General features: G+C 45.8%; 1 protein-coding gene across 5 annotated transcripts in view; it reads left to right on the top strand.

Annotated features, from left to right (window-relative positions):
- Positions 1-11522, top strand: part of RBM47 (RNA binding motif protein 47) — a 76288-nt gene extending 64766 nt beyond the window's left edge. For 3 of the 5 annotated variants that reach the window (XM_066185647.1, XM_066185648.1, XM_066185645.1), the window contains exons 2-5: positions 1772-2931; positions 4387-4593; positions 8122-8324; positions 8706-11522. In XM_066185647.1, the coding sequence (XP_066041744.1) occupies positions 1772-2931; positions 4387-4593; positions 8122-8324; positions 8706-8951 (1816 nt within the window). In that variant the 3' untranslated portion in view covers positions 8952-11522. The remainder of the gene's footprint in view (positions 1-1771; positions 2932-4386; positions 4594-8121; positions 8325-8705) is intronic. The other 2 variants (XM_066185646.1, XM_066185649.1) reach the window with 2 other exon arrangements.
- The last annotated feature ends 1523 nt before the right edge of the window (positions 11523-13045 follow it).

Below are 13045 nucleotides of genomic sequence, written 5' to 3'. Positions count from 1 at the left end.
GAAAGACTGATGGAGTTATAAAACACAATGAGGAGGAGCCAATTTTGCAACATTCAATAGGTGGGATCTACTCAAAAGGCAGTTGGAATAGGGCTGAATGCAAGGTTGTGCTGTTTAGGAGTAGCAAACACAAGTCATGCCTGCTACATGGGACATAACCAGAGCAAGGGGTGCTTCTGTAAAGGATTTGTGATTAGCACTGAAAAAACCCCACCCAACTCCATGTGACTTGATAGTGAGAAAGTGTGAAGAGACAGGCTTTGTCAAGACAGAGACATGGGGAGAAGAAGGAGGGGAAACCTTTATCCCTGTATGAGGGAAAGGTGAAAAAGGCCGAAGCTCTAGAAAACTGTCCAAAGACCAACAAACAGAAATTTCAGGTGAAAAAATGACTAATTGTGAGCTCAGCCTTCAAGTTTTATTTAAAAAACAGAGTTGAGTCTTGATTAAATGACTTAAGTATCACTACAAGGCATAAGCAGAGGTCTTGTAAGACTGTTTAGTCTATCTAATCCTATCTGGAAGCAAAAGCCAGACAAATTCTCATGAGAAATACTGCACACTCGCTTGTATGATGGAGTGGTTAGCCAACAAGCCATATGGGGATGTGGCAGGGTCCACAGCTCTCTGACTCCTTAAAGCCAAGGTCCTTGTGGAAGACACAATTTACTCAGATAAATGCTATAGCACATAATGTGCAAATAACGCTAAAATGTAATGGTCCATGTCATATACAATCACTTGTATTAAATTGTCTCATGGACCCTTGCAGCTTTAAAAGTCAATGAACTAACTACTCTCAGAGTCCCAAGGTGTCTAACTGAATTGTGCTCAGAAAGAAAGCCAACTGTCTTGCAGTTTTGGTTATTAGCAGGATCATTTCCTATTTGTCTGCATTTCCTGCTCTCTGTCTGTGATCAAATGCAGAAGGTTTCTGAGATTTGCCTTCCTCTTGCTGGCTTGCAGTGCTGTGCTGTCAGCTTGGCCTGAAGCAAGCTGCCTCTCATAAAGGAGTGATTCTCTTCAGCTTTTGTCAAGTCCTGCTGTAATAGTGGGAGAAACAAATATCAGACATTGTAACACAAGCAGTAGGCAACTCAGAAGTTTGTCAGATCACTCTTTGCACAAAAGAGCGAGAACTGCCCCCCTACCCCACTGCTGAAGTGTATTTATTATTTCCTACTTGACAGATAGCAGATGTCTAGAGGAGCAAGGGGTTGTTGTCAAATGGAAACTGTCTGGTGCTTCTTATGCATTTGCCACTTTTTGCCATGGAATATGGCACCTGGTGCTTGTGCTGTTCAGGAATAAATGGATTAACTGATGAGTGACTGAGAGGGAGAAGAAGGTTCTGTAGGTGGGTACCTCTGGCTTCCTGTCAGTATCTTCTCTCTCTCAGTTCTGTGTAATCTTCCTACAATTTCAAAGAGAAGACAAGGGTCTCAAAGGTCTTGAGATTTTGAGGTACTTGGTGGCATCTATTCATGTGCCTTTGGTGTCCGGCGACAGCAGTTCTTGATGCCTGGGATGTGTGGGCAAGTGATCTTCGACCATTCCCTCTAAGAGGAGCTTTGCCTATGTCCAGAATAGATACACTATTCCTGCAGTATCACTCTTCAAGCTGGTGTGGCTTGTTCCTCTGTTCTTCTGCAGCCTTAGTCCCATTTTGAAAAACAAACTTGCAGAACAACTACAGGAAAATGAAAGAGAGGTGGAATTCTGATGGTAGCTAATAGCTTTTAACGAGTGTCCTCCTTCTTCATTTGCCCAGGTTTCATCGTGCTGTGAATGAGTTTGACACCATGACCGCTGAGGATTCCACTGCAAGGATGAGCAATGATTCCACTAATGTGGCCACCACAAAAGTCCCTGAAGGTGTTGCTGGTGCGCCCAATGAGGCAGCTCTGCTGGCCCTCATGGCCCGCACTGGATACAGCATGATCCAGGAGAACGGGCAACGCAAGTATGGAGGCCCTCCTCCAGGCTGGGAGGGCCTGCATCCTCCTCGTGGCTGCGAAGTCTTTGTGGGAAAAATCCCCCGTGACGTCTACGAAGATGAGCTTGTCCCCGTCTTCGAGTCTGTGGGCCGCATCTACGAAATGCGCTTGATGATGGACTTTGATGGGAAGAACCGTGGCTACGCCTTTGTGATGTACACACAGAAACACGAGGCGAAGCGTGCTGTCAGGGAGCTGAACAACTATGAAATCCGCCCCGGCAGGCTGCTGGGTGTGTGCTGCAGTGTGGATAACTGCCGGCTCTTCATCGGAGGCATTCCCAAGATGAAGAAGAGAGAGGAGATCCTGGAAGAGATTGCCAAGGTGACAGAAGGCGTGCTGGATGTCATCGTGTACGCCAGCGCTGCAGACAAGATGAAGAACAGAGGCTTTGCCTTTGTGGAGTATGAGAGCCATCGAGCAGCAGCCATGGCCAGGAGAAAACTCATGCCAGGAAGGATCCAGCTGTGGGGACATCAAATTGCTGTTGACTGGGCAGAACCAGAGATAGATGTGGATGAAGATGTCATGGAGACTGTTAAAATCCTGTATGTGAGGAATTTAATGATTGAGACCACAGAGGACACCATTAAAAAGGTGTTTGGTCAGTTTAACCCTGGCTGTGTAGAGAGAGTGAAAAAAATACGTGATTATGCCTTTGTGCACTTTACAACCAGGGAAGATGCCATTCATGCCATGAACAACCTTAATGGTGTTGAACTAGAAGGCTCATGCCTGGAGGTTACTTTGGCCAAGCCGGTGGACAAAGAGCAGTACACTCGCTACCAGAAAGCAGCAAAAGGAGGGGCTGCAGCAACCTCTGAAGTAACTCAGCAACCTAACTATGTTTACTCTTGTGATCCATACACACTAGCATACTATGGATATCCATACAATGCCTTGATTGGGCCAAACAGAGATTACTTTGTGAAAGGTTAGTAAGCACAATTAGGGGACGTGATGGGCAGGTTTGATCTTAAGCTGATGCAAAAGGTCTGCCTCAGCCAAAGGACACATAGCGCCACGCAGTTTTTTCTTAATACTCTTCTATAGGCCTTTTCATTGTATTTGTTTGGTCTTACTTTAGTTTATGACTACACAAAGTGTATTTATCTATAAATAATTGCTAATGTACAAGATAGTATGAGAGAGGTATCAAATACATTGTTAAGAAGAGGTAAAAACCAAGCATGGGATGGGGAACAGAGGGATCTGGGTTTTTTGAATGTTGTACCAAGTCTGACAAAGTCTAAGAATTCCAGCTTCTGATGTCTCCTTTCAAAGAGCTGGATCCAATGACAGAGTGCTCTGGAGGCGTGGGTATAGTCACCTATCCAAAGGGAGGGGGGTTAGGGAAAGCCTTAGTTGGGAACTCTCTAGGTGTCATTTACCTTCCGCATTAAAATGATAGTAATGCTGTCCTTCATGAAGTCATTTGAGAACTACAAGCAGAAGGAATCATGTGAGTGAAAAATAATTCTTTATTATGTATACCTTAAATAGTTATCAGTTACAGTCACTAAAAATTAACCAAAAATCATTTATTCATTAAAAAACCCTAACAGCTATAACTGATATTATAATTACAATTGTCCTGTACTTACAGGAATTAGAGTTTCCTGAAATTTGATGTGTATTTCCACAGAAGAAGAAATTTAGCATAAATATATTCTTAAAGCACTCACGTAAACCGAGAAGTATTTTTAACCCTAGTTGTTCAAAAATTTCAGCTTCTCAATTTCCAGGTTTGTACTTGGAATGAACTATGATAGGATTGAATGACAGTCTAAATATTCAATTAGACCATCATAAAGTACATCAGTACTGCAGTGTTCAAAGTACTGTCATAACACATGCGGAGCCACTAAGATTAATAAAGGCAGTATTTTTGGAAACGGGTTATGTGCACCTAATAAAATAGCAGAGAAAACAATTAAACAACCTAAGTTAAAATATATGCAGTGGTGGGACAGACTTGGTTAAAGGGCAGGTATGATGTTGAGCCATCTCAGCAGGGTCCCATCACACCAGCTGACAACTTGGGTCTCCTCTGGAGATCAGCAGTTCCTAATGCACAGAAATCACTCTCAGGATCCCCTTGCTGTCTACTGACTGCATTGAACCTGTAACACTTGCCACAAGAGTTCCACCAATATAAATGAGCAGTTAATACATGCTCACAAACATCAAAAGCTAAACAAGCATAGGCTTACTGGATGCTTCTTAGGCACTTCTGTTCTCCTAAGAGGGGTCGCTAAGATTCAGTCATGCTGACTTCAGCAGCCACGTTTCTAAGCGCAAGCCTCCAGATTTCAGCCCGGGGTCACTCATGCTCCCCACAGGGCTGTCACTCTCCATTATTCATCATCTTCTGTGTTGTTATCATAAGCAGGCAGCATACGAGGCAGAGGGCGAGGTGCAGCTGGCAACAGAGCTCCAGGTCCCAGGGGTTCCTACCTGGGGGGATACTCCGCCGGCCGTGGAATCTACAGCAGGTACCATGAAGGCAAAGGAAAACAGCAAGAGAAAGGATATGAACTGGTTCCCAGCTTGGAGTTACCTGCAGTCAATCCAGTGGCCATTAAGCCTGGTGCAGGTTAGTATGTGTAAGGAGGGGAGGAAAGCAGGGGTGGTGGGCAGCCCCTCTCTCCAAGCCCTGTCTCAAGCATGTGAGGACTCCTCCAGGGCCAGTCCATGACCGCAACTGTGGCAATGGAGACAGCCCCAGGGTTGGGGCTCAGTGCTCCCTTGTGCTGAGTGCCTCCTTGCCCTGGCCAGACTTTCTTCACACAAGAGGCACGCAGCAGGATAGGGGACACAAATATCTGGGAGCCCTTCAGGCCAAAGGAAAAAGGACTAAAGCAATGCTCACTCCTCCTGTCCCCTATATGCTATGGGGGAAGCAGACTTTCCTTCTAATCATGTACACCAGAACACGGTGACTAAGAGCAATCTTCCTCTCTTTTCATGTCTTAAATGCTAATTTCACCCTGAGAGATTCCTATCCTAGATTTCCAGCCAGGCTGGAGCCCTCCCCTGTTTAGTCCATATTTCTCCAGTGGTATGAAACTGAGAAAAGGATCAGGGGCTTTCCCATTGCAGGAAAGTCCCTGGCTGAGGCAAGCTCCTCTGTCTCCCTCAGTGGCATGGGGAAGGAGCAAGGCATGGAGCCCTCGGGGTCCATCTTTGCAGCAGTGCAGGGCCCACAGGAGTGCTCTTGTCTCTGCTGGGCTCTGAGGAGCCAGTCCAAGGGCTGGGGCAGGGATTGCCCCCTTCCCCGCTTTGTCAGCTGAGTACCCAGCCCTTGCCATTCCCAGGTGGGCAAGATGAAAGCTGAAGCTCTGCAATTCCTCAAGATACTGTTTGAGAAGATTTTTATTTGAAAAAGTAACCTGAGGAAGAAGGTCCTTGAAGGTGATGGGGACCAGCCCTCTTGCAGAAGTCCTGATGTCTTCTCTCCATTTCTCTTTCCAAGTAAACTAATGGCAGGATGTATACATTGCTTAATAATAGAGCTACTGTTGTTTCCCAAAACATGTTTCATTTATCTCAGTGAAAATTACAGCTTTCATTTTTGAAGTCTGTGAAGAGATCTTCATAACAGCTAGATGAGACAATGTCAGAAGAAATCTAGAGACAAAGGAAGGCTGAGAGTTGGAGAAAGATCAGACTTTCTGAGAATACTACCCACTAACCACCAGAAAATATTACCGCTATGTGTGTTTGCAAAGATACTTTAGGAATTCCAGGTATTACTAAAGGATGCTTGAAAAGTGAGCTTGGAAATGCATGCTTATTAGTGGTGTCCATATTTTATTCAACTGCCAAACAAAAGCTTGAAGCTCAAGTCAAAATGTTTCTACACTTGAAGCATGTTGAGATTCAGGGTTTTTTTATCAGACCTTCCCCTATCATATGGTTCCAGCACAGCTTCTGAGCACAGAAGTACCTGGTCTATTTTTGCCAGTCAGATTAACTGATCTAATAAGAGGTACCACATGCGAGACTTACCTCTGTTATGAAGAGGGTGTGACTTTGAAAGCACATTACCAGAAGAAAGGAGTAGAAGTGTACTGGCTGCAAAGTTTCCTGTCTATTGCTTAGATCAACCTCGTTTCTTTGAAAATAGTTGGAATACTCCTGCAAGGTCACCCCAGTACCCCAGATGCCTGCTACTGTTTTTCTGACAGAAGGTATTGCAGAATGGAGCATGTGAGCTCCTTGCCTTGCTGAAAAGTTATCCAGGATATTTAAACCAGAGATAAAACTGGTTTGACCTGGCCAGGTGGACTTGGTGTAAAAGAAGAACTGGAAAACCTCATGACTTGGGGGAGTCTCTCTTTGAGGAAACAGTGGTAATCCACTGGTGGAAGACACATCTCTGCTTGAAAGATACCTGATCAGCTTCCTTGTTGCAGTCACCAGGATGAGAGCAAGAGGGCTGCTTTCTGTCACCTCCTTCCACCAGGCATAATTGCACACTTTAACATTGCAAAGTTTCATTGCACAGAAAGAAACGTGTGTATATATTAGGCTTCATTTCTGGCTTAGTGGCTGCACCTCCCATAAATGCCAATATCACCTCTTAGTCCATCATCCATTATTTATCAACTGCTTTGTTTTCCTTGTGAATAACCTTACTGCTAAAAAGCTCGCTGAATGCTGAAGTATGCACTATGAGGCAATGATGGAAATCACTGGGTCAACGAATGGTTTCCATTGGAAGGGACCTTAAAGATCATCTAATCCAGTACCCCTGTCATGGGCAGAGATGTCTTTAATTAGATCAGGTTTCTCAGAGGCTCATCCAACCTGCAATAATGAAGCACACAAAACTTCTCTGGACAACCAGTCCAGTGTCTCATCACCTTCGTTACAGAGTACTCCTTTCTTATGCCCAACTCTTTTTCAGTTTAAAACTGTTACCCCTTTTCCTATCACTACAGGCCTTGCCATAAAGTCTTTCTTATAGGCCCCCTCTAAGTGCTGAAAGCTCCAGTGGAGGTCTTTATTCCAGAGGCATCTTTCCTCCAGAGCTGAACAACCTCAGCTCTCTTAGTCTGACTTAACAGATTCATTTTACATCCTCTGAACCTGCTCCAACAGATTCACATCCTTCTTATATTGGGTGCCCCAGAACTAGACACAGTGCTCCGGGTAGAGTGTCACCTGAGCAGAACAGAGGGGCAGAATCACCTCCCTCAACCTGCTGGCCACACTGCTTTTGATACAGCCCAGAATACAGTTGGTTTTTCTGGGCTACAAGTGCACATTGCCAGGCCATGTGCAATTATTGTGATTATTTGGAATGTTCAGCAAAGAATGTTTCTTCCCTAAGCAAGTCATGAAACTCCATTTTGGACCATGTACCATCCTGAACAATATTATTCTGACCAGAGTGTTCTCCCTTTGTCTGAAGGACCATGGCTCTAATTATATCATGTTGTCCAATTTTGGCATGAGGGAGAATTCCCTAAAAATAAGTTGAATTTTTTTAATGTCTTTAAAGTACATTGATTCTGACAGATGGGATAAAACATATTTAGCCAAGCTAGTCCTGGGAAATGCTGGTAAAAGAGCTGATATTTCACAGGGTTGGCCAAAGGATGGCATGTAAAGCAGACTGGTTGCTGCCTGTAACTTCTGCAGTACAAATCACAACTTTCTGTCCTGAAGCAGCTCGTCCTTTGGCAGCTACATACTACTTGATGTCAACAGCTGGAGCAGGGACCTCATTGGGATATTACACACTCTTACTCCTTGTGTTCAGGCCACACTTTCGGCCAGTGGGAAGGACGGCAGTGGTCAGAAGGGGTTGTGGAAATCTGGGTCACAGTTCCCAGTCTCCAGGAGGACTCTGGCCCTAGGACACTCATGGCAGGAGCGTGGGGGGAAATGCTGGACCAAACAGCACTGAGTCTGTCACAGTGCATCAGCTCAGTGCTCCTACACATGGGGAGGGCAGAGGTGCCCCAGGTGCCCTGCCTGCACACAAGGCTACCTCCCCTGATAAGAGCAGCACAGGATCACTCTGGAGAGTTGGCACAGCTGGGAGGGAGAGCTCTTTGACAAGTGGTCCTGGAAACATTCTCCCAGTATATCTGATATGTCTGGTCTCTCCTAGTGGCCATCCCTGCCATTGGTGCCCAGTACTCCATGTTTCAGGCCGCACCGCCAGCCAAGATGATGGAGGATGGCAAAATCCACACTGTTGAGCACATCATCAACCCTATAGCTGTCCAGCAGGACCCAGCTAGTGCAGCAGCTGCCGCAGCAGCTGCAGCCGCAGCTGTAATACCAGCTGTCTCAACACCTCCTCCCTTCCAGGTGAGTTCAGCCCAGAAATCTGCTTCCCATACTTCCAGCTTCCCATACATCCTGCTATGCATACCCAGTGTGGGGGGAAAGCCTAGTTTATTGCCCTGCTTTCATTGAGGACATGCTCTTGAGGATGTCACAGTGCCCAAGAGCCCTGAAGTTCATCTCACCTGTCTTAAACATCTGCACATTGGACTGTTGCTTTCCCTACCATGGGGGATGCAAACTGAGGGGGGAGCAGTCTCCTGTGACAGCATAACTCTCAATCAATCACATTCCGCCTACCCTCCCCACTACCTCCTTCCTTTTTATGGGGTGTGCCATTCAGGGCATGGAAGTGGGATGTTACACCAAAGTACTTTTTTTGAGGCCTGAACCCTTCCCTCCCAGGGTCGCCCCATCACGCCGGTGTACACCATGGCTCCCAATGTGCAGCGGATCCCCGCCGCTGGGATTTACGGGACAAGTTACGTGCCGTTTGCGGCGCCCGCGGCGGCCACGGCGACAATAGCCACGCTACAGAAGAACGCTGCCGCTGCCGCCGCCGCCTACGGAGGATACGCCGGATACATCCCCCCGGCATTCCCAGCCGCCACCATCCAGGTGCCCATCCACGACGTCTACCAGACGTACTGAAACTGTCGGCAGAGGACGGTGGTGGAGAAACACACTGAAGGAACACTTTACTATTTATGAAGAAAGAACTGTCTGCGAAAGAGTAAACATTTGGGCTTGGTAAAACAATGCAGAAAGTGAAGAATGTCATAGAAAAACGTTTGAAATATTTTCTATGCTTGAAGTTTTCACTAACTTTTTTAGGCTATTTTTAAAAATTTAACATGCCTGTATTCATACATTTCCAAAGGACCTCAGTGCATCCAGCCCACCACTGACATGCATTTATACGCATTGTAGTGGGGTTGCATAGGGTCTTTTTTTTTTTAGCAGTTATATTTTCAATATATTTGTGGTATGAAGGTTATTTTTTAGTAATTTCTGCACTCCAGAGATGTCTATTTTGTAGTGCCTTTAATAATATATCAGCTATATATTAAAAAGCACACCTGAGCAGCTAGGGAAAGTTGTAACAATATATTTTGAAGAGTATATTCAATATTTAAAGAATACATACCTTAGTTTTTTGTTTTGTTTTGTAAGAAGAAAACAACAAGTATCTTATTTAAAAATTATACTGGAAAGTGCAATTTGAAAATGTGCAAGACCTCTGCATTTTTGTGCTGGCATTAATACAATCTGCTCATTCTCATTTGAAATCACAAGTAACTAATATTACCTGTTTGGAGGAAAGAGAGGAAAAAAAAAAAGCCTCCTCACACATACCTCTTCACAGTGTGATTTGCAGGCTTGTTTTTAGCTGAAGAAAGGCTCCAAGTTTTCCTTAGCAACTGGATTTTCTATTTATTGAAGCTACTTGTAGTTGGAGCATGTACAGAAACGAGTGGCTGATGTTTCACATGAGGAGTCTTGACTTAGATCTTCATCCACTATAAAACCAAGGCTTTTTTTCAATGCTCTTCATTTTATTCTTTGAAGTATATGTTGTGGTGACTGAGAACGTATGCTGTTCTTGGCAAAAGTTGCCATGCTCTTGCCGAGAGTATGTGCAGCATTACTTACCCATTGTTCCATCATGTTCCATGAGAAATTTCAAAGGTACTAGGGGTGGTAGTGATACCGGAATTAGTGAAACAGGGCTAGCCTCCCTCCCAGCCTCCCTTCCACTCATAACTCCCCTTCTCCACAACTGGAGTTGTACATGCACATCAGGGGTGGGAGTGATTAGACCCAATGATTTTAAGACATAGAACTTGTAAATATCTTTTAACATACATTTTTAAAGTCATTTTATGTTGCAAATTTACATGTTATGTGGTTTGCCACAAAACAAAGACCTTTTATTGCAATATTATAAAAAAGTTTGTTTTATTAAGAAGTAAATATGTTATTGCAGTGTTTTGTGGCCTGTTTAAAGGCTTTTATTTAGTAGTGCAGTGAATGTAAAATAGAGTAAAATGGTAAAAAAATATCTTGCCCTTTGAATGAAGTGTATCAGCTCTGCGAACACAAGTCTGGTGACAAAAGGTGAGAAGCAGGGAGTCACTAAATAATGTTCCTTTACTTTTTGTAGTATAAGTACGTACCACAGGGGTTTCACATTGGCCATATTTTGACAACTGAACCACTTCCAGACCACATTGAGCTCAGTTAAGTGACCTTTTTAATACACTTCTTTTGCTTGCCTCAAAACTGAGCAGTTGTATTGTAGGTGCTCTTGCTCAGACAAGCTGAGCTCCCCTTGACCCTGTTGAGCCATTAGCAAAAGCACTGTGAGGTTATCCATTAGGTTGGACTCTGCCCCTCCACACCCCTTCCCAGGAAACTTTTATTGTCTGTACCTGCACATCTCAAAGCACACCCAGACCTCAGCCCCAAGGTCCTGCCCTTATGTAGGGAGAGAGAGGAGGAGATCTGGGAAAGCCCCCAGCCAGAGTCCAGCACTGCCTCCTCCAGTCCTCCAGTCTAAGGCCTTACATGGCTCAACACTAAACACCAGTGTGGGTCCTTGGGCCATGCACAAACACCCCTGGGGCCAGGAAAAGGTAGTCCAGTGCTCTGGGCCTCTGCTGGCCCACTTCCAGCCCCACGCCATGGCTGACCCCCAGAGGAGAGAGGAAGGGTGATGGCTCCTTTCCCAATAATGCTCTCCCTGCCAACAGGACAAGGAGCCTGCCACTCACAGAGATGGCAGGAAGAGAAAGGAGCCACTGAGGGAAAACCGTGAGGTGCCCCCAGCCAGCAGTGGGTACTGCCTGTGCCAGGGTAGTAGCAGGCAGTAGCCGGGGATGGAGGCAGGACCCAGGCATGCAGGCAGCCAGGTCATGCTGAGCCTCCTGCCCATGACTGTCTTGACACTTGCTTCTAAACCATTTCATGTACACTACTACTGAGGTAAGTCTAATAACTTGAAATGTGAACATCTTTAGGTTAAGAACAAAATATTCTAGGAAAAAAAAAAGTATAAATAAAAATAAAGCTAGTGTGCCTTATTCTCAAAAGAGCTGATATTTTAGATATTTTATTGTATCTCTCTTCTCTGTATTGTCAGAAGCCTCTGAGTTTATTTAGTTCTTGCTCCATTTACGGTACATTTCTAGGATGTAGTGAATAAAGCATTCTTTAAAAACAGAGACTGTTACTTCATTGCAACATCCCACTCTGCCAAGGCTGTGCTCCCCTCCAAGCTGGGAAGAGGGTGTTTGGGACAGGAGGGGAGCAGGGCAATGCAGGCAGCATCTCTGCAGGCTCCAGCAAGGAGGAAAGATGAACTCTCCCACTGACTCCTCTGTTCCACCACCTGCAGAGGACAGTGACCTTCCCAGAATGCATATTGGGCATCTCTCCATTCTTGCAGCATCCTCTGAACAGCCTAAATCTCTCTTTGCATGCAGTTTATAGAGTCGGTGCCTAGATGTGGGTGGAGCTGGAGTTAACATCCCTCTGTGCTTTCCATCCACCCTGTGCACAAATTCCTGTATCTCTGTTGTATGTCCTCACCGCCAGGCAGTAGCACTGGGAACCGGTTCATCCTTTTCATTTCAGCATGGTCCATGCTTCATACACACAGAAAGCTAAGCTGCACCTCATTTGCAGTGCTCTAGACTCCCTGGCGTTTTCCTTGGTGTAAATACACCTGGAGAAAATTTGTTACCAATAACCTGGAGAGGAGCAGTCTGAGGGAGTAGTCCTGGCTAACCAGAGAGGTCCCAGTTGCTGGAAGATATCAAATCTGATAACTGTGGAAACTATCAGGAGTGACCCACTTGGTGAGGGAAAGGCTGTGGAAGTTGTCTAACTTTATTTTATTAAAGCCTTTGACACTGTCTCTCACAGTATTCTCCTGGAGAAACTGGCTTCCCATGACATAAAGGAGGACACCATTCACTGGGTAAAAAACTGTGAATTGCCAAGCGCAGAGTTACATCCATGGATGGAATTAGATCCAGCTGACAGCCAGTCAAGAGCAGTGTTCTCCAGTGCTCAGTACTGGGGCCAGTCATGTTAAATGTCTTTGTTGATGAACATGGGGATTGAGTGCCCCTCAGTCAGTTCATAGATGACACCAAGTTGGGTGAGAGTGTTGATCTGCTGGAGGGCAGGAAGTCTCTGCTGAAAAACCTGGACAGGCTGGATCACTGGGCCAAGGCAAATCATATGGGGTTCAACAAGGCCAAGTGCCAGGTCCTGCACTTGGGTCACAACAATCCCATGCAGTGCTAGAGGCTTGGGGCAGGGTGCCTAGAAAGCTGCCTGGTAGAAAAGGACTGGAGGATGCTGGCTGGGAGCTGCTGAACATGAGCCAGGGTGTGCCCAGGTGGCCAAGAAGGCCAATGGCATCCTGGCCTGTGTCAGCAACAGTGTGGCCAGCAGGACCAGGGCAGTGATTGTCCCCGCATACCCGGTACTGGTGAGGCCACACCTCAAATCCTGTGCCCAGTTCTGGACCCCTCACCACAGGAAGGACATTGAAGAGCTGGAGAGTGTCCAGAGAAGGGCAACAGAGCTGGGGAAGGGTCTGGAGCACAGGGCTTGTGAGCATCAGCTGAGGAAGCTGGGGGTATTTAACCCGGAGAAAAGGAGGCTCACAGGAGACCTGATCACTCTCTTCAACTGCCTGAAAGGAGATTGTAACCGGGTGGGGGTTGGTCTCT

The sequence above is a fragment of the Chamaea fasciata genome, unplaced genomic scaffold (genome assembly GCF_029207755.1).
Source record: "Chamaea fasciata isolate MVZ Bird 193981 ecotype frontalis unplaced genomic scaffold, bChaFas1.0.hap1 SCAF_6, whole genome shotgun sequence".
Classification (NCBI taxonomy): domain Eukaryota; kingdom Metazoa; phylum Chordata; class Aves; order Passeriformes; family Sylviidae; genus Chamaea; species Chamaea fasciata.
This window is presented reverse-complemented; position numbering and strand designations above follow the sequence as displayed.